The sequence below is a fragment of the Argentina silus genome (assembly GCF_951799395.1).
Source record: "Argentina silus genome assembly, chromosome: 5".
Taxonomy (NCBI): Eukaryota; Metazoa; Chordata; class Actinopteri; order Argentiniformes; family Argentinidae; genus Argentina; species Argentina silus.
Genome location: NC_139659.1, coordinates 18,428,992 through 18,453,967, shown reverse-complemented (window position 1 = coordinate 18,453,967; position 24,976 = coordinate 18,428,992). Strand labels below are relative to the sequence as shown.

The following is a 24,976-nucleotide window of genomic DNA, read 5'->3' as shown; positions in this document are numbered from 1 at the left end:
AACCATATGAGAGAGAGACGAACAGTGTTGCATGTGCTGTTGAGAAGGAGACTTTCCAGAGCCACACACCAGGATACAGCAACCATTACCTGGCAGGCTCCCTCAATATGGGCCGTTTGAGACTCATTTTTGGCAATGTTGCTAGAAGCACCGTAATCTGAAAATCATGCATCCACAGCATGCAACTCATCACCTACCATAGAGAATAATGTGCTATTTCTAGTACTAAGCCAAATATTTATTTACAGCAGAGGCATGGTCTCGATAGCCAATCAAATACCACAACGAAGAAAATTACAAACAAACAATTATAAACAAACAAATGTTGAAAATGTAATTCCCATAGAGAAAAGAAGGTTGTTTGGCAAATGCTTCACATTTGCTTTGATGTACCACCCTTTAATTTAATTCATAGAACATAGGCCTAGAAATCACCATTCAGAGCAGTTTCTCCTTTGAGGCCCAATTTGAAGTAACTTGTCTAAAAGGGTATGTTTTTCATTGTACCACTGAAAAACAAAATATCTGCAAATACATATCAGTTATGTGTAAATGTTTGCCCCCCGCCGCCCCCTAAATCAGTGTTGGACCCAAAAATCGTAGTATCTATTGGGCTCAACAACAAAAAACGTTTTTTTTGCCCTTACATGGTAAGCAGCAGAAAGGGGCCTCTATGGCTCCAATTTCTCTTCTGTGAAATTGATCTGGCCTGGTGTTCCTCTTACTGGTGTCTACTTTCCCTCCCTGGGGGTAGGGAGATGGCCAGATTAAACCATTATAGGACTATTATGGGTTGTTGCTGGTCAAAAAAATACTTGTGTCGTCATGGAGATGTACAGATTCTTTGATGAGATCACTGGGGGAGAGCAATTTTGGTGACAAGACAAACAAACCTGAATGGCAATATCCTGTCAACAAAGTCTTAAACTTCTCATGGTAATAGGAGCACAGAGGTAGTGTAGCACCAGTGAACTAGGTCTAGTTAGTGAGAGCTGTCCGTCACCCGCCCAGAGAAATAAGAGCCCAGTGTCACTCACAGAAGGACAATCTAGCTTATTGCTATGTCAGTTATGATGGCAAAGATGGAGTGCAAATGGGATGCCCATATTATGTTGATATCCGTCATTTCTAAGTAAAGGCACCTTGTTGAATTACAACGTAACCAACTTTCAAGAGGTTGGGTCCAGCCATGACATGTCTTGAATGCTGTTTGCCATCTGTCATTCGAGTGAAGACTAAGGTCAGACTAGTTTCAGAGGAACTGGAGAGCATAGCTTTCTTATCTCCTCCCTCTAAATTTCTACAGCATTTGAGCCAATCAACAGATACATATTGTCCATTCACACAACCTATCTACATTTTTCATTAGCTTTCCAAAATGTCTAGATGAAAAAACTTTCACTTTAAAAGTGTGGAAAAGGTTGTGTAATTTTCATTGATCTAAATGAAATGCTTGTTCCATTTTAGACTCCAAAACAAAAACAAAAAAAACAAGAAAAACTGGTTCTTAGCAGCTTTTGTCTGAATAAGTTGGTGAATAAAACAGCATAACAAGATACCATTGCAAAACTGATAATTAGGTCTTATTTAATTGTTATTCTTACCAATGCAAACATCTATTTTGCCCTTGATGGCAGCCTCGTGTAGGGGTGTGTAGTTCCAGTTGTCGCGGGCGTTTGGGTCAGCACCTTGACAGAGGAGAAGACTGACCACTTCTGCATGGCCAAAAGAGCAGGCGTTATGCAGAGGGATCAAACCACCATCATCACGGGCATGAACATTAGCCCCGTTCTGAAGGAGGTGTTCCACAACATCCTTCCTCCCAAATCCTACAAAGCAAAGAAAAAGTTGAAAAAAGATAAGCAAGGTCAGGTGTATTTATTTATTCACAATAGACAATGATGGGTGATTCCTAAGTAGGTGTGACAGATGGGGTTCCTACATGGAAGACCCAAGCGTCCAAGAGACCATTAGCCCAAGAGGATATCCTTTAGGTCTGAGGGTGACACTTTTACATGGCTAGTTTACCCAGGCCCATCACAGGAATGTGATTCAATATCACCTCACCTAGACAGGGACACTCAACACAATTATGAGATATGTGTGATGGTTATGTGTGATGGTCATAATGGTGGTGTTCTGTGTAGGCACTAAGCAAAGGTTGTGGTTTTAAAAAAAAATAAAAAACACACACAAGAAAAACGTAAACTTTTTCGAAAGTTGCCAGTTGTGGTACTTTATAATGATAATTCACTACGTTGTCAAGCACAACGAATCTATGAACGAATGAAAATAGAAAGCCAATATGTGTTGTTGTTAATGGTCTTGCTGACATGCCAGGCAAACTGCGGTTGCTTCAATTCGGTCAGTCTAATTGCTGGAATGCATTAGGGCATTCCAGGTCCATGGAATGGTAGCTATCAAACATGTTTTTGCTCAAAAGTTGCGCGTTCAATCATTATTTTATTTTCTGGGAGGTTTCTGAACATAGCTACATGGAAGGCAGCTCTACTATGTAGTAGACCTAAGATATGTTGTAAACATGAAGCGTTCCATGAAACGTTTTCTTTCCAGAAATGAATCCCGATCTCTTGTTGTTTTGACTGCGACTTGCTGGCCAATAAATAGTGCCCCATCCCCCAAAATGTAGCAGACTCTCGGCCCTTTGGCTAGCCTGCCTAGCTAGCTAGATCTAGCAAAAAGTAGCAAATGTTAACTATCGAGAAAGCTTACAAATAAACAACAATTTAGCTAGCTAGCCAACTATTGTTGCTAACATAACGTTAGCTTATGTATCGCAGTGTAAAAGTGTGGCTAATAATAATAAACAAGATAGACTCACCTGCAGCGAAGTGCAGCGGGGTGGATTTACGCCCAGCCATGTCCTTGGCATTCACATTAACCGTATCCACCAGCCTTTTCACCCGCGATACATCCCCATTGCGACAAGCTTCAAAAAGCTCTCTGAAAGCCCCGCTTGTCCCGCAGCCGCCCCCCGGGCTTGTGCTACCTGAGTCAGGACTCGAGCCAGCGCTGCTGCAACCCCCGGTGGTAGCGGAGCTAGGACTGCTGCTACTGCTCAGGGCCGGGGCGGAGATATCGGGAGAGGCCGGAGTTAACTCCGGATCCCCGGGGCTGTCTATTTCAGCACCCGCTGGTGCTGAAATAGCTCCACAACCGGGTACTGGGGGAGATCCAGGAGGAGTAAGGGAAAGAGATGTGCTGCGTGGCGGCGAGGATAGGCTCTGCTGTTGCTGATGAGAAGAGCGACGAGACGCCGCCATTTTCATAACAATCCCACTGGCAACAAGAAATATCTTGGATAAACTTCCTGGAAGTGGAGATCTCGAGCTTCCGGTTTGTCAGTGGCTGTCTGTTGTTTGTCTGGCTGTCAGAAGGAAGTCACTGTGGCTAAATGCAATACACCTCATCAAATATCTTCATTATTCCACCAAAAAAGTGAAAATCTCTTTATTATGGATGCACCCTGTAGCCTATTGTTTCTCATTAAAAACAGTGATTGTATTGGGCATTGCATTTTGTTTTTTCATACTCAGATATTGCTGTGAGCGAGACAGATCATCAAAATTGTTAAATAAGTTATGTTGTTTGTAACAACTTTGTTTTGCACAGACAATGGACAGATAACTGCATTTCAACAAACATACAGACTGTGGTTCAGTTTGAACACTGAATATGATTCTTCATGCCATGTCTGACTGTATATTTTCATATTGTCTTTTCAGATCATATTTTCATTTCATCTAAGCCTAGTCTGCCAGATGCTTGTCTGTTCTCAGAGCCTGTCTTATGAGTCTGCGACATCTGAAAGCCAGATATGATTATTGACAATGATGTTGATATGATTAAGCATATCTCAGGCAAGAGGCCTATCTATTCCAGAGAAATTGTTTTCTTGCAACTTTTGGCATTACTCATCAAAGATGACATTTTCAATATGAACCAAAGTTTGTGTGAGCAATAAAAATATTTGTGGTATTCTTGACGTGAGATAGGAGGCACTGACACACTTCAGAAAATATAATGCACACAACATGATCAGAGATAGGAGATATATAAAATATATACAGAGTCGTACATCTTATTTTCTTTTCCTGAACATCCATACTTATTTTTGAACATCCATATATATCATATGATTATGTAACTTTCTTGTAAGATGACACAAAGTGGCTTGTGACACTATTCTCACTTTTGTCCATCTGTAGTGATCATAAACTGGTATAAGACCCCAGAATGATAAGTCTATGTTCAAGACACTAATATTACCTAAGATGAGTGTGGTCTGTAAACAAAGGTCAATAATCAAAGTCTCCAGAGCTGGTGCTCTTATCTTGTAGACACATTAATTAGTTAAATCATTACAGAGTCTGCCTAAATTAAACAAGAACACTTTGAACATGACTATTGCTGAGGAATGAGGAATACATCCAGCTGGGTCCTGAGCTACCTGATTTAGGAGATGACTGGAGTGATGTCGCCACTTCCCTGCAGGGTGACACCCAGTGGACAACTGTGGCAATGACTGGAACGTTCCTGAAGATTCTGGAACTCCTAGAGGCAGAATATAAAAGCTGTGAAAGTCCCCAATGCTGAGACAGAAACCAACACAACTGACACTGCACACACTGTGTTATCTCAGAGCAAGAGGACTCAATACTCACCGAAGATGCTGTGTTCTCGTGGACTCCACTCTTCCCTCAATCCACTCATGGACTTCTACTGGCCTATGCGCAGTCTCTGGCCAGAGGTCCAACCTCTTCTCTGCCAGAGAAAACACCTGCACAGAAACATGCTGGAGATACAGAGCAGCCTGGAGCTGATGAAGAAACTTCAACACACAATCTTGGAGGAGATGGATCATGTCCCAGCCTCTGTGGCCATACAACCCGTCTCTTCCAAGCTGGAGAAAGAGGGAGAGCACTTTGCCCTGACACTGGACACTAAAGACTTTTCCCCAGAGGAGCTGTCAGTCAAGCAGGTGGGCAGGAAGCTGAGAGTCAGTGGGAAGACAGAGAAGAAGCAGGACGATGGGAAAGGCTCATACTCTTACAGATGCCAGGAGTTCAGACAGGAGTTTGATCTGCCTGAAGGGGTGAATCCTGAGACAGTCACCTGCTCCCTGGCTCATGGCGGGAAGCTCCACATTGAGGCACCAACAAATCCATCTGCTGAGGCGGCTGAGAGAGTGGTGCCCATCAACTGTAGCCAGGATGTGAAGACACAGCAGTCCCTCAGCTCACAGACAGAAGGCAGCACCACAGATACACAAAACCAACAAAACACTACTGAACATGAGAAGTGAACAAAAGCGTCTTTGTTAATTGTGCTGCACCAGATGTATTTTTGAGACAAATATTTCTAATGTAATGATGTGTTTTTGTTTAAATCATTTCTGAAATAATTCACTCTGACATGTATTTTTTGAGTAATCAATAAAACATCTACTTTAATACCATATTGGGGAAATTGTTATCTCATTGATAACCTCAACTTTTACACATTTGAATAATATCTATGATTTTCCATCAAAAACAAATTGCCTGATGCCTCCCTCCCTACTCATTCTTAATGTCTTCAAAAATAAAATCAGTCATAATAAGATTTAGTTATTTTCTTGTTCTAATGTGTTTATTAGAGATCATTTTAAGACAGCTCTTCAACATGTGCTTTGCTTTCAATACATCTTATATTAGATCATACAATTTCTTCAAGCATAACATGTAAAGATCGTCTTCATTTATTTAAGTAGGCTACATGTTATGGTAATTTAAAAAGCTCCCATAGGAGAGACAGGAAATAAAGAAACCCAGTTGAAATATTCTTAGAAGGAAATGAAATGAACCAAAGGATTTCTGATTCAAGAAAACAAGGGCCTACGATTTAACTTGATTACAGGCAAAACTGACAGAAATCATGTTATTAGTCTTTACGATTAAAGTAAGATGACACCGTCCTCCATAAATACAATAAGTGACATTTATAATCAATTTGTTTGTGAGAATGTTTCTGATTTTATAGCTATAATGCTTGGTAAATTTCTGAATATTGTGTGAATTATTAAACAATATCTGTTAATCTGAGCACAACTTCAATATATTCCTCTCTTGATTATTGGACACATCTACAAATCACATTCGCTCCTATCTTGCATTAATATTTGCATGTATTAAACAGTCACTTACTTGGCTTGCGACTGAATTTTAACTTCAGCTAGCTTTAATAATCATAAAGCTAGCATGAGAGACCAAAGATGAGACATAAAAAAACGTCAAAATGAATCAAAAGACATGTAAAACTGATGCTCTTATCATGCAATATTTTAATCAGTTAAGTCATTATAGAGTAAGCATCTTTAAATACAGCGTCAACATGAGTACATTTCTGAGGAATGTGCAATGCATCCAACTGGTTCCTGAGCTACCTGATTTAGAAGATGACAGGAGTGATGTCACCACTTCCCTGCAGGGTGACACCCAGTGGACAACTGTGGCAATGACTGGAAAGTTCCTGAAGATTCTGGAACTCCTAGAGGCAGAATATAAAAGCTGTGAAAGTCCCCAATGTTGAGACAGAAACCAACACAACTGACACTGCACACACTGTGTTATCTCAGAGCAAGAGGACCCAATACTCACCGAAGATGCTGTGCTCTCGTGGACTCCACTCTTCCCTCAATCCACTCATGGACTTCTACTGGCCTGTGCACAGTCTCTGGCCAGAGGTCCAACCTCTTGTCTGCCAGAGAAAACACCTGCACAGAAACATGCTGGAGATACAGAGCAGCCTGGAGCTGATGGAGAAACTTCAACACACAATCTTGGAGGAGATGGATCATGTCCCAGCCTCTGTGGCCATACAACCCGTGTCCTACAAGCTGGAGAAAGAGGGAGAGCACTTTGCCCTGACACTGGACACTAAAGACTTCTCCCCAGAGGAGCTGTCAGTCAAGCAGGTGGGCAGGAAGCTGAGAGTCAGTGGGAAGACAGAGAAGAAGCAGGATGATGGGAAAGGCTCCTACTCTTACAGATGCCAGGAGTTCAGACAGGAGTTTGATCTGCCTGAAGGGGTGAATCCTGAGACAGTCACCTGCTCCCTGGCTCATGGCGGGAAGCTCCACATCGAGGCACCAAAAAATCCATCTGCTGAGTCGGCTGAGAGAGTGGTGCCCATCAACTGTAGCCAGGATGTGAAGCCACAGCAGTCCCTCAGCTCACAGACAGAGGGCAGCACCACAGATACACAAAACCAACAAAACACTACTGAACATGAGAACTGAACAAAAGCGTCTTTGTTAATTGTGCTGGACCACATGTATTTTTGAGACAAATATTTCTAATGTAATGATGTGTTTTTGTTTAAATCATTTCTGAAATAATTCACTCTGACATGTATTTTTTGAGTAATCAATAAAACACCTACTTTAATACCATATTGGGGAAATTGTTATCTCATTGATAACCTCAACTTTTACACATTTGAATAATATCTATGATTTTCCATCAAAAACAAATTGCCTGATGCCTCCCTCCCTACTCATTCTTAATGTCTTCAAAAATAAAATCAGTCATAATAAGATTTAGTTATTTTCTTGTTCTAATGTGTTTATTAGAGATCATTTTAAGACAGCTCTTCAACATGTGCTTTGCTTTCAATACATCTTATATTAGATCATACAATTTCTTCAAGCATAACATGTAAAGATCGTCTTCATTTATTTAAGTAGGCTACATGTTATGGTAATTTAAAAAGCTCCCATAGGAGAGACAGGAAATAAAGAAACCCAGTTGAAATATTCTTAGAAGGAAATTAAATGAACCAAAGGATTTCTGATTCAAGAAAACAAGGGCCTACGATTTAACTTGATTACAGGCAAAACTGACAGAAATCATGTTATTAGTCTTTACGATTAAAGTAAGATGACACCGTCCTCCATAAGTACAATAAGTGACATTTATAATCAATTTGTTTGTGAGAATTGTTCTGATTTTATAGCTATAATGCTTGGTAAATTTCTGAATATTGTGTGAATTATTAAACAATATCTGTTAATCTGAGCACAACTTCAATATATTCCTCTCTTGATTATTGGACACATCTACAAATCACATTCGCTCCTATCTTGCATTAATATTTGCATGTATTAAACAGTCACTTACTTGGCTTGCGACTGAATTTTAACTTCAGCTAGCTTTAATAATCATAAAGCTAGCATGAGAGACCAAAGATGAGACATAAAAAAACGTCAAAATGAATCAAAAGACATGTAAAACTGATGCTCTTATTTTGCAATATTTTAATCAGTTAAGTCATTATAGAGTAAGCATCTTTAAATACAGCGTCAACATGAGTACATTTCTGAGGAATGTGCAATGCATCCAACTGGTTCCTGAGCTACCTGATTTAGAAGATGACTGGAGTGATGTCACCACTTCCCTGCAGGGTGACACCCAGTGGACAACTGTGGCAATGACTGGAACGTTCCTGAAGATTCTAGAACTCCTAGAGGCAGAATATAAAAGCTGTGAAAGTCCCCAATGCTGAGACAGAAACCAACACAACTGACACTGCACACACTGTGTCATCTCAGAGCAAGAGGACTCAATACTCACCGAAGATGCTGTGCTCCCGTGGATTCCACTCTTCCCTCAATCCACTCATGGACTTCTACTGGCCTGTGCGCAGTCTCTGGCCAGAGGTCCAACCTCTTCTCTGCCAGAGAAAACACCTGCACAGAAACATACTGGAGATACAGAGCAGCCTGGAGCTGATGGAGAAACTTCAACACACAATCTTGGAGGAGATGGATCATGTCCCAGCCTCTGTGGCCATACAACCCGTCTTTTCCAAGCTGGAGAAAGGGGGAGAGCACTTTGCCCTGACACTGGACACTAAAGACTTTTCCCCAGAGGAGCTGTCAGTCAAGCAGGTGGGCAGGAAGCTGAGAGTCAGTGGGAAGACAGAGAAGAAGCAGGACGATGGGAAAGGCTCATACTCTTACAGATGCCAGGAGTTCAGACAGGAGTTTGATCTGCCTGAAGGGGTGAATCCTGAGACAGTCACCTGCTCCCTGGCTCATGGCGGGAAGCTCCACATCGAGGCACCAAAAAATCCATCTGCTGAGGCGGCTGAGAGAGTGGTGCCCATCAACTGTAGCCAGGATGTGAAGACACAGCAGTCCCTCAGCTCACAGACAGAGGGCAGCACCACAGATACACAAAACCAACACAAAACTACTGAACATGAGAACTGAACAAAAGCGTCTTTGTTAATTGTGCTGGACCAGATGTATTTTTGAGACAAATATTTCTAATGTAATGATGTGTTTTTATTAAAAATGATTTCTGAAATAATTCACTCTGACATGTATTTTTTGAGTAATCAATAAAATATCTACTTTAATACCACATTGGGGAAATTGTTATCTCATTGATAACCTCAACTCTTATATACAATTTCATACAATTTCTTCAATCATTACCTGTAAAGATCGTCTTCATTTATTTAAGTAGGCTACATGTTATGGTAATTAAAAAAGCTCCCATAGGAGAGACAGGAAATAAAGAAACCCAGTTGAAATATTCTTAGAAGGAAATGAAATGAACCAAAGGATTTCTGATTCAAGAAAACAAGGGCCTACGATTTAACTTGATTACAGGCAAAACTGACAGAAATCATGTTATTAGTCTTTACGATTAAAGTAAGATGACACCGTCCTCCATAACTATAATAAGTGACATTTATAAGAAGCATCTTTAAGTACAGTCTCAACATGAGTATATTTCTGAGGAATGTGGAATGCATCCTGAGCTACCTGATTTAGGAGATGACTGGAGTGATGTCACCCCTTCTATTCAGGGTGACACCCAGTGGACAACTGTGGCAATGACTGGAAAGTTCCTGAAGACGCTGGAACTCCTATTGTTATTCAAGAATAGTTTATCAAACCCAGGCAACATTTTAAGGTAGACAATTTTATCACAGAAAATATACTCTTATTCATAAAAAAAAGAGACATTTTCAGAATTAATTCTGATTTGTGGATGTTCTGCTATTGAGGCCAAATGTTCTGAAAATAATACCAACAACAGGTTCTTATTTGTCAAATATGACTTAGTTTTGACTCATCATGGTACAGTATGTGTGAGCAAGCTTTTGGTTATTTGATGGCCTCACAACACCCCATGAACTTATATATAGAGAAGGAAACAATGTTGTCAGTGGTGTCAGTTTCAGTGTCGTATCCAAGAAGGGGGTTGAAGGGAAGTTGGAATGCTGACACCAGTGTCATATCCAGGAAGAGGATCGATGGAAGTTGTAATACTGACACAAGCTAAATATAAACATTTACATTTTAGCAAAATGCAGGAAGTAGATTTGTGAAGTGGACCACTTAGTAAATTATGTATATTCATTTTACTTTTAAAACCGGAACTTTATGCAGAATAGTGAGTACTGTACAGGTAATTTTCCTACACTCAGTAACATACGTAATATCTTGGTTTTGCTGTCATAAGAAAGAAAAAGGTTCATCTTAGACAGAATATGACTGCATGATGTCAGCTGTCGCAGATTCCTTTCTCAGTGTGTGCTCCTCTGTATAGGCCGTGATGTGGGTGACCTGCTACTGTGGTCACTGTAAATAGAACAAAGATATCCACACTGGCATTTGGCAGTCAGGCTGCAGGCTAATACCCCGCGGACTGTTTTGGAGTATGAGCGAAGTAGCGTAGTCATAACACTCAGATGTAGCCGTCAGAGGAATGCCACTGGAACTTTCCATGTGAGACTATAAAACCTGTGAGCCGTCTCTGCTCAGCCAGAAGTTAAACGAGATAGAGACAGAGACAAGAGACCAGTAGAAACCGCAGTGTTTGTTTTGAAGGTTCATTTTGAAGATGCTAATGCCCAGTATGTTCCAACAGGCTTCCGCCAGCCCCTTCATGGACTTCCACTGGCCTGTGCGCAGTCTCTGGCCTGAGACTAGGCCTCTCTTCTTCCATATGGAGCAAGAGATGATGAAACAAATGCAGGAGATGAGGCAAAACATGGAATTCATGGAACGGCTCCACCAAAAGATCTTCAACGAGATCGATCAGGGCACGTCGTTGTCGGTCTTCAAGCCCATCGCTTTCCAGGTGGGGAAAGAGAACAACCGCTTTGCCCTGACACTGGACACTAAAGACTTCTCCCCAGAGGAGCTGTCAGTCAAGCAGGTGGGCAGGAAGCTGAGAGTCAGTGGGAAGACAGAGAAGAAGAAGGACGATGGGAAAGGCTCCTACTCTTACAGATGCGAGGAGTTCAGACAGGAGTTTGATCTGCCTGAAGGGGTGAATCCTGAGACAGTCACCTGCTCCCTGGCTCATGGACAGCTTCAGATCGAGGCACCTAAGGACGCTGTGGCTGAGGGCAACGAGAGAGTGGTGCCCATCACTTTCATGCCAGCCATCACCTCACCACCACCTCAGAGTGGTGAGGCTGGGAGCAATACTGCTTTGATGACTGAGCCCAAGACAGACTGAACAAAATTACTCAAGTTCATATCTTATTTTATCCATGATGCAACATCCACAAATCAAATTCACTCAAAAATCTGTATGTATTCTGTTAATTGCTCTTTTTCATGTACAGTATGACCTCCTGATGAAATATGAAATTAAATGTAAGCGTTTTGCACATTATCTTTAACAATAAACGTTTGTTTTTTTATGTATGCCTTTTTCGATTATTATGTTGTGTTACAGAAAACCAGGGTTTGAGAATGTGTTTAGATAAGAGTATATTTTGCTGATTAAAGGTTAAATCTGTAATTCAAACAACAACAAAGCAGGATCCCCCCCACTGTTTTTGGTAAACAGCTGAGGGATGGGGCTTGAGAAATGTAAAAACTCTCAAATTAATAAACGGAGCTATGGTTGCAATGAATGACCATCCATGAGATTAAAATGATAGTTTTAACCATAAAGAACATTAGAGGGGCTATGACATAAAAATTGGTGACACCACAGGTCAGCTATCTTACTTAGGTCTCGTTCTAAACTAGCTATAATAGGGATCAATGGCAGAAGTGGAATGTACACTATACTGTTTAGAACTGTTGTATTTCCTAAATAAGATATAGATAACAATTGGAATGCACTGCAATTTGTGAAAAAACAGTACAGCTTGTAGCTTCTTTCTGTGTTCTACACATGCAGCAGTAATGAGTACCATGCCAATAATGTATTACAATTCCATGTCAGCCTTTTGGTGTACTAACCAAATTGCCATGGTCTGAAGGACTATGTCAGTTCTACTTATTCTATTTCTATTGCCACTACAGCCGCCATGGAATGTTGATTTGAATGTGCATGTCCATTCTACTCATTCTATGTCTATGCCTTTAACCCATGTCCTTCACAGCATTGCATTCACATTCTGTGAGTTATATTAGCTTGGAGAGCTACAGCAGGCTAATAGCTATATCAGCTGAAAACCCCAAATCACAACAATACTTTACTATAGGTTAAATGTTTTACCTCTACCTTGGCAGGTAGACTAGGTGGCAGAGGCACGCAATGGTATATAGGAGGGCGCATACAATAAACGTGGCTTTTTGTAGAATGGACGACCTGGTGTACTCATCGATACAGGTACAGTTACTTTTACAGCTTTTATATTCTGCCTCTAGGAGTTGAGACTTTAGGAACTTTCCTGTCATTACCACAGTTGTCCACTGGGTGTCACCCTGCAGGGAAGTGATGATATCACTCCAGTCATCGTCTAAATAAGTAGCTGAGGAAGAAGGTGGATGCATTCCAAATGTCTCAGCAATAGTGTGGATGTTCACTCATATTATGTCCCTAAAGCAAGACAATCTTCTTGAAAAATCTTTGAAATTACATTGAAATCTCTTTTTGTGTGATAAGTAGCATATACTGTATCTATGGCATTTCTATGGCAAACAATTGCAATAGAATATGCTGGAAGACTTAGTGATATTGATGTCATTGATTGGTGAGACATTTGGTGAAAGGAATTGCATTTGGTGTCAATTTAGCCAAGCATTATTGACATTCGAATGTTATCACCAGGCACTGGTTGTCATAGGGTTGATTATCACCAAAAGTAGCAAATCATTCTTCAAATCTTTCTTTCACTTTTACTTTTAATCAAGTTGATCTACTTTATAGTTATAGTCACTCACCTACAATAGATATTATCACTGTAAGATTTATGCTCCAAATTGCTGCTTTATTGTAATACTACTCCAAATCTGCAACCGAAAGAATTACTATTTTTTACATACAGGGATGACAACTTTTCTTTAGTTCCAATCACATTCTAAGACAAAGTCTATCCCCGCCCCTTGCCTCCCAGCAACTCTCTTTCCCCTCCCTCCCCTGGTGTCTATGTACAGTACCAAACTCACAGAATCAAACTCAACAGAGCCACTACCAATGGGATCATGGAGAGGAGTGCAGTCGTGAGCCGTTTCTCTGTTAGTGTGTTCTGTCTGAATGAGGACCAGGTGAAAGGTGAGATCCAGTTGTCTAAACAAGGACAACACCAAGGTCTGTCTCTACACATGAGCTCAGGGCTGGAGGAGACACAGCTCACCGTCCAGGATGGTAAGTGCCCGAACAACAAGACACGTAAACAACCTACTCCAAATATGACAAATTGCAACCTATACATTTAGTTTGTCAGTTAATGCTATGAATGAACAATAAAGAGGCATTTCAGTCATGATGTTGTTTTAATTTCTGCGTAAGATTAACAATGTTAGCATTGGTTTTGATTCTCGAGAGAATTCAGTGTAAATGTAATGAGGGGCACCTGTAGGTTGGCCTGATCAGATTACTTTGTAAGTCATAGTGTATACATAAGCGGAGCCCTTTATTCTTTACTATGGTGTCACAGAGTAAGCCTGTGTGTGTGTGTGTGTGTGTGTGTGTGTGTGTGTGTGTGTGTGTGTGTGTGTGTGTGTGTGTCTGTGTGTGTCTGTGTGTGTGCATGCGCGTGTGCGTGTGTGTTTTTAACACATTTTCCTATTTCCTGCATCACATAATTCTCCTCTTCTCTGTGTGGTCTCTTGACATGCTGACAGCTCTGGAAGATTTACTACTCTGTTGTGTTTACAGGTATATGTGCGTGACTGTGTGTGTGTGTGTGTGTGTGTGTGTGTGTGTGTGTGTGTGTGTGTGTGTTTATGTGCATATGTCTGTCGGTGTGCATGCATACGTGCATGCATGTGTGCATGCGTGCATGCATGCATGTGTGTGCCTGCATGCATGTGTGTGCCTGCGTGCAGTGCAGTATGTGTCCACACTGTTATTTCTATCCGGTACACTGACCCTAGCAGTGCTTTCGGCCTGGTGGTACACAGGATCAGATAGTGCCGCTGCACAGCAGGGGCCTCACGCCACACAACACTGCCAGAACTGGCCAACGGTTAAAAGCCTGACATTTGTGTTTATTATCTGATTGACGCTTTTATAAAAGGCATTTTACAATATAGGCAAAGGAATGGTCCACATATGATGATGAGCAGATTCTGTGTGTAACAGACTATAATACAGAGGATTACTTAAAAACAACAGCCTTCAATGGAAGGACTTAACATTGTTTCAGACCCCAGTTCAGCCTATTAGGTGATTTTTATCTTGTTTGTCAAACTTGAATAGTATATAAGATGTATTTGATGTGTGTTTGTCAATGTCAGTTGTGTGTTTTCCCGTACAGCTGATGGAGTATGTGTGTTCAGATTCACTGTCACTAAGGAAACAGACTGTTGCCGGGTGGGTACCCAGTCTTTTCTTGTTACCGTTGGCAGCCTTAGTGTTCTACTGCAGTTCAGAACACCCATTGGTGAGTACACAGATGATAGTTGTTTTTTATATCTATTTATATTAAACCTTATGTAAGGCTATTATGCATAAAATCGCTTGTTTACACCAGAGTTTCAGGATTTTCATAGACAGCTGAGAAGAGGGGATGATCTCCGGAAGGAGCAAAGTGTGTTTGACCTGAGAACGGAGGACTCATCTGCCCTGCAGTGTGTCCAGGTACTAAACTCTCCATCCTGTGGTACTTCCATGTACGGTTGTTTCACTCTGCAGTATCTCCAGTTAGTTTGGTCTCCTTGGTTCTTTAGTACCTCCAGGTACATAGTTTTCACTCCTTGCCCTGCAGTATGTCAAGTTAGTTTAGACTCAGCAGCTCTGCAGTATTTCCAGGTAGTTTACACTGTACTCCTCTGTTCCACAATATCTCTGGGAAATTTACAATCCTCAGCAATGTATTACTTCCAGGTATTTTACGCTCTTCCATCCTGCAGTACTACCAGGTAGTTTACGCTCTTCCATCATGCAGTAGTTTCAGGATAGTTTATCCTTATCTGCCTCGCAGTGTTTCCAGGTAGTTTACACACCTCCATCCTGCAGTAGTTTCAGGATAGTTTATCCTTATCTGCCCCGCAGTGTTTCCAGGTAGTTTACACACCTCCATCCTGCAGTAGTTTCAGGTAGTTTACTGTATCTTTATCTGCCCTGCATTGTTTCCAGGTAGTTTACACTATTCCAGTCCACTCCAGTATAGTTTAGCCAATGAACCAGTCTATAAAAGGAGACATGCTGTCTATCTAAGGTTGTGACTGAACCCCCATCTCTCCTCCATAGTTCTATGGCTGTTTATCCCAACAACAGAATATGCTACAGGACTATCTAAGAACTGCTACATACCAGAAGGCCATTCTCATAAATGAGGCTGACTTCAAGGACAAGGTACTGTGAGAGCAGAGACACTTTTGAGTTTCAAATTGAGTGAATGGGAAAATAAAGCCAAAAGGTAGAATGCATTACATTACAGTCATAATGTATTATGGGGCAGTTTCCCAGACACAGATTAAGCCTACTCCTGGACTAAATCACACATGTAAAATCTCCATTGAAGATGATTTTTTGTCTCGGATTAGGCTTAGTCTGTGTCTGGGAAACCAGCCCTATAAGACTTGTCTTAAGTGCTTATAGGTTTCTCATAATGTCCTTGAGGTAGACAAAATGGTTTGTATTTCACAAGTATGTACACTTACTTCATGTACAGGCAGTTTGTTGCAAATAAAGATTACAACCCTGCTCTCTCCTGTGCCCGTTCCGTAGGTGGTACTGGATGTAGGCAGTGGATCAGGTATCCTGTCTTACTTTGCCATCCAGGCAGGTGCAAAGAGGGTGTTCGCTGTGGAGGCCAGCCCTGTAGCCAAATATGCACAGGTACTGAAGTACTGTTTTGTATAGTAACTCACTCTTCTATTCCCTGCTCTCATAGGACATTATTGCTATGAGAGAAAATTATTGCTATTAATCTGTTTATGAAGCTGACTCAGGGGTATTACAGTCCAAAACAAATAGTGTTCATATTTAAAATGTTTGTCAGTTGAAGAACTGCATTGGGTTGTTCAGATGGTTGAATGCTCAATGCTGCTTTGAAATAAATATTAAGCTGATTTATGTCAAGCTGTTTTAGCAGCTTTAACCACTTGCGCCAATGAAAAGAGGAAAAAGATTTCAGCTCTGACCAGCAAATTAAGTCATTTGTATAGGTTGGCACCTAATCACCTGGGTTAGGATGATGAATCTGTTATCACACTCCTAATGACCTGTAGGTATGCACACACACACACTCATACACACACACACACGCACGCACGCACGCACACACACACACACATTGATGAAGCCAAGATGAAAGAAACCGCATAACCCTGGAAATCCTATCATAGATAGAGTCACACCTCCAGAAGAGCCTCCATAACAGCCTCAATAAGCCCACCTCCTGGCTGGCTACAGAGCGTGACATTCTGTGTGTGAAATGACTTGAGGCCGCCTTTGGCAAAGGAACCAGGAACCAGGGTGAGGGGGGAAACATATTTTCATGGATGGATGATGGCGTCTAGCTTAACAGTCAGGCATAGGTCACTCTGTTCCATCTCTCCCCCTGTTTGTTAAATACCAGTGTTTCATTTCTAGATGGCAACCAGATGAGTGCCTTCATCTGCCTTCCACATTTCATCTTTTTAGCCAATCAGAGTCCTTTTTAGTCTGACAAATAATTGTTAAAGTTGTTATGTTGTTGTCCCACATATGTTCTGTGTGTTACATGCAGTACATAAAACGAATTCCACCAACCTCGGTTGTGTGGCAATACAAATCTTGCATCTTGCATAAACAAGGTGGTCTACTGTTGTAATGGCAGACCCATGTGAGCTGGCTGAATCCCCATCATACATTGAGATGGGAGAACAAAGAGGGAAAACAGCCACCAGAGTTTTCTCAAAAAGTATATTATAGTGTGATATATGATAATCTTGCCTTCTGCCCTGCATACAGTAATTCCCCATATTGTTTATACCTATCCTATTTTTCAGATCCACACTAGTGCCAGGAGGTAGGGGCTAGGTTGATTTGGAAGTCAGTCTTCTGAAGCAGTATGTTTCATGTTTTCTCCCCCCCTCAGATAATGGCGAAGAGCAATGGTCTCTCAGATAGAATCATAATCCTTCCTGGAAAGATGGAGGAGGTTTCATGTCCCGAGATGGTGGATGTGATCATCTCTGAGCCGATTGGCTACATGCTACTGAACAAGAAGATGCTGGAGAGCTACATCCACTCCAGGAAGTGGCTGAAACCCAAAGGTCAGTGCACACATGGGGAGAGTTAACCCTATAAAACCTGCACATTATTAGTCACATAGACCATGTTCTATGTGTGGTTGACCAGTTAATGCTGCCAACAGGGTTTGAACAAGGGTCAAGGGTTAATATAGACATGTTGTCATTAGGATATCTATGAGGTAATTAAGGGACCATATCAATGGTGGACTGAACCGAGAGAAATATACTCGAAAATGATGTTTTGCTGATATAAAGAACACAATGTCTCTCTGTAACCTGGTCAGGTATGATGTTCCCCACCTACAGTGACATGCACCTGGCTCCGTTCACTGATGAGCAGCTTTACATCGAGCACCATGCACGCTCTAGCTTCTGGTAAGACACTAAACATTACGTTGTTTTTTGTGTTTTTAAAGAAGGGCTATAGAAATATTTTTTTTATTTTTTTATTATGTTTTTAGGGCATTTCTGCTTTGTTGGGATAGAGACAGTAGATATTGGCAGGAAGGATGGGAGAGAGAGGAGGGATGGCATGCAAGACGTGTCGACGGTCAGAATTGAACCAGGAACCTTGCAATTATGTGGTATGCGCATTAGTGTGCTACGCCACTAAGCGCCCCAATAGAAATAAATGTGACCTCTCTGAGTCATGTCATGCTACACAGTTTGTCAACTGCCTACCATTTCATCACACACATACCAATTGACGAGTGCTTTGGAATTTTCATTTTTTTAGTTCATATTCAGATATCTATTTTTCTGTTATATTCGGATATCTTCACTAGTGTTATAAGGGTTACATTCTAAAAATCCTACACTTCCCATTGGGGGTTTCACCGTGCCCTGTCTCGCTGGTATGTTGTACATACGTGTGACAGTGGTGGGGCATATGGAAGTCATAAAAACACAGTTGTTTCTCCCCACTGTTTGGGATGAACTCATGGCCTCCTCCCCCTCTCCTCCAGTACCCCTAGGGGAAGCAGAGCTGAATGCCAGTGTGCCAACAGACCATGAATGAACCCGCCTCACACCCCCACAAAGCCTCTCAGTCATCACGGCCCTAACTCACGCTCCTCCGCACTCCTTTAATGCGTCCCCCTGTTCCCCAGCCTGGTTCCAGATATGTATATGCTTTAGCCTAGTGTTTCCCCAACCGTCTGCTGTCCCAGGAACTAGCAAGTTATGATCCTTCTTCTGTGGAAGACTGCTTATGTTACAAAAATACTGGGCATTAAGAAACTTTCAACTTTGCCAGGAGTTGGCTACAGAACATACAGATCTGGAATCAAGTTACCTGTTAATAGCCTGTCCTCCACCCTAACCTTTGCTAACACACACACAGGGGCCCTGTGATGTACACATGCCAGGAGACGGTAAGGGACCTCCCACCCACAGCTCTTGGGTCTGCTGGCACTGGGCCGTGACCCCAACCAAGCGGGTTTCCTGTCAGTGTAAAACGCTCCAGTTCAGTCCCAAACCTGACTCATACATACCCTCACAATCCCACTCCGCTCAGATAAACTGTCCCCCAACTGGCAAGCAAGCACACAGAATGTGAAGAAAATTTATTTTGCTCACATACTGTTAGTCGGAAACAGGAGAATATGTGGACTGTGGACATCCTGTGGAATGTCCGTGTCTGTGTAAAGGAGGAGTGGGGGACAGGTTCAATATTGTTGCGTATATTCCTCACATCCTATCTCCTCGCTTCCTTCTCAAAACGCATTGAATCAAGCAGAATGGATACAAGGAATAGAGTAGAGACTGTTTGGACACACTCGTTGTCTCCTTTACAACCTGCAGCTCCGGGACTCTGATCTGTGTACATGTGTGATCATTTGGGTTCGAACTAGAGCCTGTGTTGTGTGCGTATCACAAGACTGTGTTAGCCCACTGAGCTTCAGTATAAATTCAGAGAACAAACTCAAGTCTCATGCAAGGTTACTCATTATGTGAGTGTGGTTCAGGGCAGGCTGGTGGAGGTAGAAATCAGAGGACAGGCTCATTGCATGGAATGGAATCAGGATTGGTATCAAACATGCCTCCCCTTGTGTGGTTACACATACAGTACTGTACATACAAGGAGATACATGCCTGTGATATGCTGTCATACTCCTGTGATTCCCTTGTCTCATCTATCAGACATCGGTTCAAATAGTTTCTGGAATTATATGAAATGTTTAGCTACGCTTAGCTCAATTGAGCTTACCTGGGATAATGGAACCAATGGAATCGTTCCAAAAGTGCAAAATCAGCACTCCAGGCAGGCTCAAGCAAATCCTCCTACTTCAAAGACTTCTTTGACGCAGGTCTGTCCCCTATACTACAGTACCTGGCTCCTCTCTCACACGTACTTGTAAGATGTAGTCTTTAGCACCCGCACCAATCCACCACCACTGACAGCAGCCTCATTGAAGCCTGAGCACTTTGGACAGACAGACAGACAGCATTGCGGAGCCTCATCTCTCCCACAATCTTTCGTTTCACATCTTAACACCCATTCATAGCAATACGAGACAAGAGACTTCACACCGACACGGGACACACCTTGAAAGCAAGAGTTTGAGTCATATTTCACTTTTTCATCAAAGCTGTACTGGATAGAGTAACAGTATAGCGGCCGGCGTTGCCTTCAAACCTCAATGCAAGTGAGATTTAGTGTGACTAGTACTGTACTGTATTTCCCTCACAGTACCACTTTGAGGGCATGATAAGCCTCTTTGATCATTCTTATGTCATGGTCGTTTCATTTTTCACAGTATGAATTAGTCAGTGTTGCCTGGACATGTCAGACCTACAGTAAGTGTAATGACTGTAGACCAAGGCAGAGGACTCAATCGCACAACTCGGGACAAAAGCTTAATCCAAAAGAATAATCCATTAATTCCAGAAAAAGGGTTCGGCACACAGGTAGATAATTTGTAGAGAGGCAGATATCCAAAAAGGGGTAGGTAGGCAAGGCAGGGCATGGTACACAGGTGGTCAGGCGGATAATCCAACAGGGAAAAGGCAAACTCGGAAAAACTAACAAAGATCAAAAACAAGGAAGACAAGGAATCACTGGGACGTTTTGGCACAAGGCACAAAGACAAACTGGCAATGAGACAAGGGAGACACACAGACTAAATACACAGGGAATGATAATGAGGAACAGGTGAATCCAATCAGCGCAGGGTAGACGATCACACAGGCGGGAAACACACAAGGGCAGGTAGTGAAGTGTCTGGAACGAGAGATAAGGTGAGAGACACATGACAAAATAAACAGGAAACAATAAATGAATATCATGAAACACAGACAAACAAACTAACGAACAAGACGAGACCGTAACACTAAGTGCTTTTCTTTGGTCTGTTTTTCTGCATACTCTTCCACCTTATATATGTTTAACCTTTATTTATACAGGTTTGTCTCATTTAGATAATATCTATTTTTCATATGAAATGAATAGCATGATAACCATTCAATATTGTCAGATCCAATAACATAATGTACTGTACTGCATCTTGTTTTGGCACACTCTTACTGCAGGCACCAGACCTGTTTCTATGGGGTGAACTTGAGCGGTCTTCACAGTGCTGCAGTGGAAGAGTTCTTCAAACAGCCCATAGTGGTGATTGCACATTTACTTCAGTTATGTACAGTATTTCTGATACACTGTATCTATAATGCGTCATTTTTAAATCTTAACACTTTCTCTATAGGATACATTTGACATGCAGATTCTAATGGCAAAATCAGTCAAGTACTGTATAAACTTCATGGAGGCTAAAGAAGAGGACATACACAGGTTATTGTCTTCATATTTATCTCAATTTCTGAAGTAGTGATTGCACCTCTTATGAACTATGAAAATGATGACAGATTTGAATATCACAAAGATACGATAATTAAAGAATAAAGCTCAACCGCTCTAGTTTGTGATATGGTGATTATATACGTACATTCCATTCAGTGTGTCCAATTAATGTATTTTCTTTTCATCCCCTATTGTTTTTGTTCTCTTTCCATATGCTAACAGAAATGCAGTAACTTCATGCAGGACCCCCTAGAAAACGAGATGATGCATCTCAAGCGGTTTAATCCTCCCACCAGAGTTACAAATAAATTGATACATTAATTTCTATGTGTTTCATAGGATGGAGATTCCATTTGTGTTCAAACTGCTCCAGTCGGGTCTGATCCATGGAATTGCCTTCTGGTTTGATGTCGCATTTGTCGGATCCAAGTAAGAGGCAGAACTGGGTTAAAATAGTTATTATTTTAATTTAAATAAATACTTTGAGCATTTGCTTGATACTGCCTGGAGTGCCAGATGGACAGGGTTTGCAATTGTGGGACGATAAAATTGGCTCTATTGCGCCAGGCAAACTCAATCAAGCAGAGCAAAGTATTTTTGTTCTGTACCAGATCTGGTAGTAGCTACCTGCGTAATGGTTTTCAGTCCTATGTGGTCCATATGAGTCCATTTGAAAACCCATTGAGTTATATGTGAGTTGATATTCGGTCCACAAGAATGAATCCCCAGTGTAATGATGATTTTCGGATGTTGAAGAATGTAGTCACCGGTGATGTAACAAAGTAGATACGCCGAATAAAAGTTGAATCAGGATAGTTTAATTCAGATCGATCTGGGCTCACAATGGAAGATACACGGTCAATGCACAGTTCCACAAGAGAGCAACGAAGTGGGGGTTTCCTCTTAATTTATAGAGTCAGATAAACGTCCGGGAGGTCTCTACTCCTATATCTTGTGTGGCTCCAGCAAGTCTGGGAGCAAGGGGCCCCATGCAGCCGGTCACTATCTCAACCAGGTCTTACGTGAGTTACACCCCAGCTGAAGTTCATCATAACACCCAGTGAGCTACAATATTTCTCTCTGCAGGATGACGGTGTGGCTGTCCACTGCTCCGAGTGAACCTATCACACACTGGTACCAGGTCCGCTGTCTCCTCCAGACGCCGCTGTTCGGCAAGGTGGGACAGACTCTGTCCGGGACAGTCCAGCTCACAGCCAACAATAGGTAGGAAAGGGAGGGACGAGGAGTTGGGGTGGGGTGTGGTGAAGTAATGAAGTGACAGCGACCACAGAAGTATGCAGAGTCAGACCTGGGTCAATTGCAGTGCCCAGTATTGGAAAGAGGAAGCATTTTGTCTTCTTTTAGCTCTATACTCCCAACAGTTTGGATTTTTAATCAAACAATTACTGTGGGGTCAAAGTTGAAATTCTCAGCTTTAATTCAATGGGGGTTTTAGATTGGGTTCACCAGTTAGAAATGGAAATGTGACGGAACAATAACTAACCAGAAACTTTTGGTGCCCTGGGGGGACTATGTATGAAAAGGGTTGTAATTTCTAAATGGTGAAACCAATCTGAAAAAAGAAGACATTGAATTAAAGCTGAGAATCTGTACTTTAACCTCATTGATTAATCCAAACTGTTATTAGCTTCCTCTTTCCAAAACCTATGGAGGGCACTGTACATTTGTAAAATACTTGGAAATATTTGAGATATGTATAGACAGTTTACTTTTTGGACTTCCAGTGAACCAGCAAACTAATTCAGGCGGAAGTATTTTGGGAACGAGACTACAGGCAAACTAAATCAAGCACAGTTCATGTTCCTTTAATTATTTGACATTATTTATTTGATCCACGTCTGGTATTATGATCATTGATCATTCATGGTCTTTTGAACATTTAATTAAAAAAAAACAATTTTCTTTTCTATGCAAGGCAGAGCTATGACATTCACATCACAGCAGTTGTCGATCAGTCAGGCTTCAAGTCTTGGAACACCTTGGATCTAAAAAACCCTTTCTTCAGGTGAGCTTGCTGCTGTTTTGAACCATGTCAATTTCCAATTTACTCTCTCTCTCTCTCCCTCCGTTTCTCTCTGTACAACTTAAGAGGACCATCAAGCTGAAGTTCAACACTGGATATAGACATGTCCTTTCAAGAAATACAGACTTTGCTTGAATTTGAAAATATGTTAGTAAGGATGCAGTTTTTTCTCTACCTGCTTTTGACTGTTCTATGTAGTATGCCTGGACTACCCCTCTGTCTGTCTGCATGTATAGGATGCCCTCCTGGCTGCAGGGGTAGGAGCCTCCAGTGCCACAGGACAAGAGCACAGAGTGTACCCAGGCCAACAGGGCATGTGGACAGAGTAGTCAACAATGCTAACTGGTGGATCAAGAAGTTAGCGTGTCACTAAGTGAGTGATGGTTGGCTCCTAGATCTCAGGGACTATAGACTAGATAAAGTACCCTTGGACTGCCCTATAGGAGGAGGAATCTTTACATGGAATGTGGAAAGTGAGATCTCACTTCTGTGTTCAGTAGACTACACTGTATGAAATATCCCCTTTGGAGGTGTACGGTGGACATGGCATAGTTGTTCCATCCAATAGTAAGAGCTTGACAGGGAGTCTTAAATGTCTTGAGATGCACTTTAAATATGATGACGTTGATGATGATGATGATGATGATGATCAGGGATGTAGTGTTAAAGATAGTTGGGTAAACCCCTTTCACAAAAATAAAAGGGTGGGCAGTTTAAACCCTCCACTATATCACTGATGATGATGATGTTGATGATCTGCCCCTGTCTTGTAAAATGTATCCATTTGGATAGCAGGACTACGTTTAATTTTTTGTTTGGTTAAAAATGCATTTTCCCTCTAAAGGTATGCCTAAGTGATCATCACTTCAATGAAGTTCCAAAAGCCTTCACCCCTACACCTGTAATGAGTCATATAGAAAAACTATAAAAATGTTTTTTTTTAAAGAACTTTGAATGTAGGCCTACAATATTTCATATGGGTTTTATTTTGTAGGCTCTAATCTAGAGCGTAAGGACACCAAGTGGAAAAGAGAGGATCTGCAGTATCAATGCAATAAACCTGCAATGCATGTAAACCTGAATGCAAAAATATGTGATTGCAATTCTGTAATACAAAAGCAATACAATCAATAAACATGGTTAAATTTGTTTTCACGATCACTGAATGATTTATAAATTCACTTTATTCAGGCCATTACGTAAATGCAAAGAGGACGAATGCTTCGGACGACCCGACTCAAACGTCACCCCATTGAAGCTGAACTTTAAAACGTTTTTGTTAGGTTAAGGATTAACGGTACGGTCGTCCCAAGAATCCCATTTAGCATCTACCTGTTGACAGCCGTAAGCCCTGTTCAATTTCCATCCCTACCACATTTTCCTGGCTTTCCTTTTTGTATTGAGCGGACTGGACATGGCAAAGCATGTGCTGGTGGCTCGTCTAGATTACGGGCATGACCAC

At 41.6% G+C, this 24,976-nt stretch overlaps 6 protein-coding genes across 11 annotated transcripts in view; 5 read left to right on the top strand and 1 right to left on the bottom strand.

The window, feature by feature from the left end:
- Positions 1-3,287, bottom strand: part of tnksa (tankyrase, TRF1-interacting ankyrin-related ADP-ribose polymerase a) — a 64,750-nt gene extending 61,463 nt beyond the window's left edge. For both annotated transcript variants that reach the window (XM_083669494.1, XM_083669495.1), the window contains exons 1-2: positions 2,843-3,287; positions 1,605-1,829 (exon numbers count right to left, since the gene is read on the bottom strand). In XM_083669494.1, the coding sequence (XP_083525620.1) occupies positions 1,605-1,829; positions 2,843-3,284 (667 nt within the window). In that variant the 5' untranslated portion in view covers positions 3,285-3,287. The remainder of the gene's footprint in view (positions 1-1,604; positions 1,830-2,842) is intronic.
- Positions 3,288-4,638: 1,351 nt separating this feature from the next.
- Positions 4,639-5,479, top strand: LOC310805256 (heat shock protein 30-like). The gene has a single exon (XM_083670852.1). The coding sequence runs from the start codon at positions 4,691-4,693 to the stop codon at positions 5,324-5,326; it is 636 nt and encodes a 211-aa protein (XP_083526978.1). The 5' UTR covers positions 4,639-4,690; the 3' UTR covers positions 5,327-5,479.
- A 1,130-nt stretch (positions 5,480-6,609) lies between these two features.
- LOC310804387 (heat shock protein 30-like) lies at positions 6,610-7,404 on the top strand. Its single transcript, XM_083669599.1, has one exon. It carries the CDS (start codon positions 6,665-6,667, stop codon positions 7,298-7,300), a length of 636 nt encoding a protein of 211 aa, XP_083525725.1. The 5' UTR covers positions 6,610-6,664; the 3' UTR covers positions 7,301-7,404.
- Positions 7,405-8,582: 1,178 nt separating this feature from the next.
- On the top strand, positions 8,583-9,339 carry LOC310804775 (heat shock protein 30-like). Its single transcript, XM_083670112.1, has one exon. The coding sequence runs from the start codon at positions 8,639-8,641 to the stop codon at positions 9,272-9,274; it is 636 nt and encodes a 211-aa protein (XP_083526238.1). The 5' UTR covers positions 8,583-8,638; the 3' UTR covers positions 9,275-9,339.
- Positions 9,340-10,860: 1,521 nt separating this feature from the next.
- On the top strand, positions 10,861-11,645 carry LOC310804307 (heat shock protein beta-11-like). Its single transcript, XM_083669475.1, has one exon. It carries the CDS (start codon positions 10,920-10,922, stop codon positions 11,541-11,543), a length of 624 nt encoding a protein of 207 aa, XP_083525601.1. The 5' UTR covers positions 10,861-10,919; the 3' UTR covers positions 11,544-11,645.
- Positions 11,646-13,461: 1,816 nt separating this feature from the next.
- Positions 13,462-24,664, top strand: carm1l (coactivator-associated arginine methyltransferase 1, like; the record flags this gene model as incomplete). Of its 5 annotated transcripts, none has more annotated exons than XM_083670729.1 (13): positions 13,462-13,631; positions 14,746-14,871; positions 14,962-15,068; positions 15,681-15,785; positions 16,161-16,271; positions 17,515-17,692; positions 17,956-18,046; positions 21,203-21,284; positions 21,376-21,461; positions 21,810-21,899; positions 22,557-22,694; positions 23,411-23,496; positions 24,359-24,664. In XM_083670729.1, the coding sequence occupies exons 1-12, from the start codon at positions 13,469-13,471 to the stop codon at positions 23,478-23,480; spliced, it is 1,347 nt and encodes a 448-aa protein (XP_083526855.1). In that variant the 5' UTR covers positions 13,462-13,468. The 5 variants fall into 5 exon arrangements, with proteins under 5 accessions (XP_083526855.1, XP_083526856.1, XP_083526853.1 ...); XM_083670730.1 differs by having other exon boundaries at positions 23,751-24,664; XM_083670727.1 differs by having other exon boundaries at positions 23,407-23,496.
- Between the last annotated feature and the right edge of the window lie 312 nt (positions 24,665-24,976).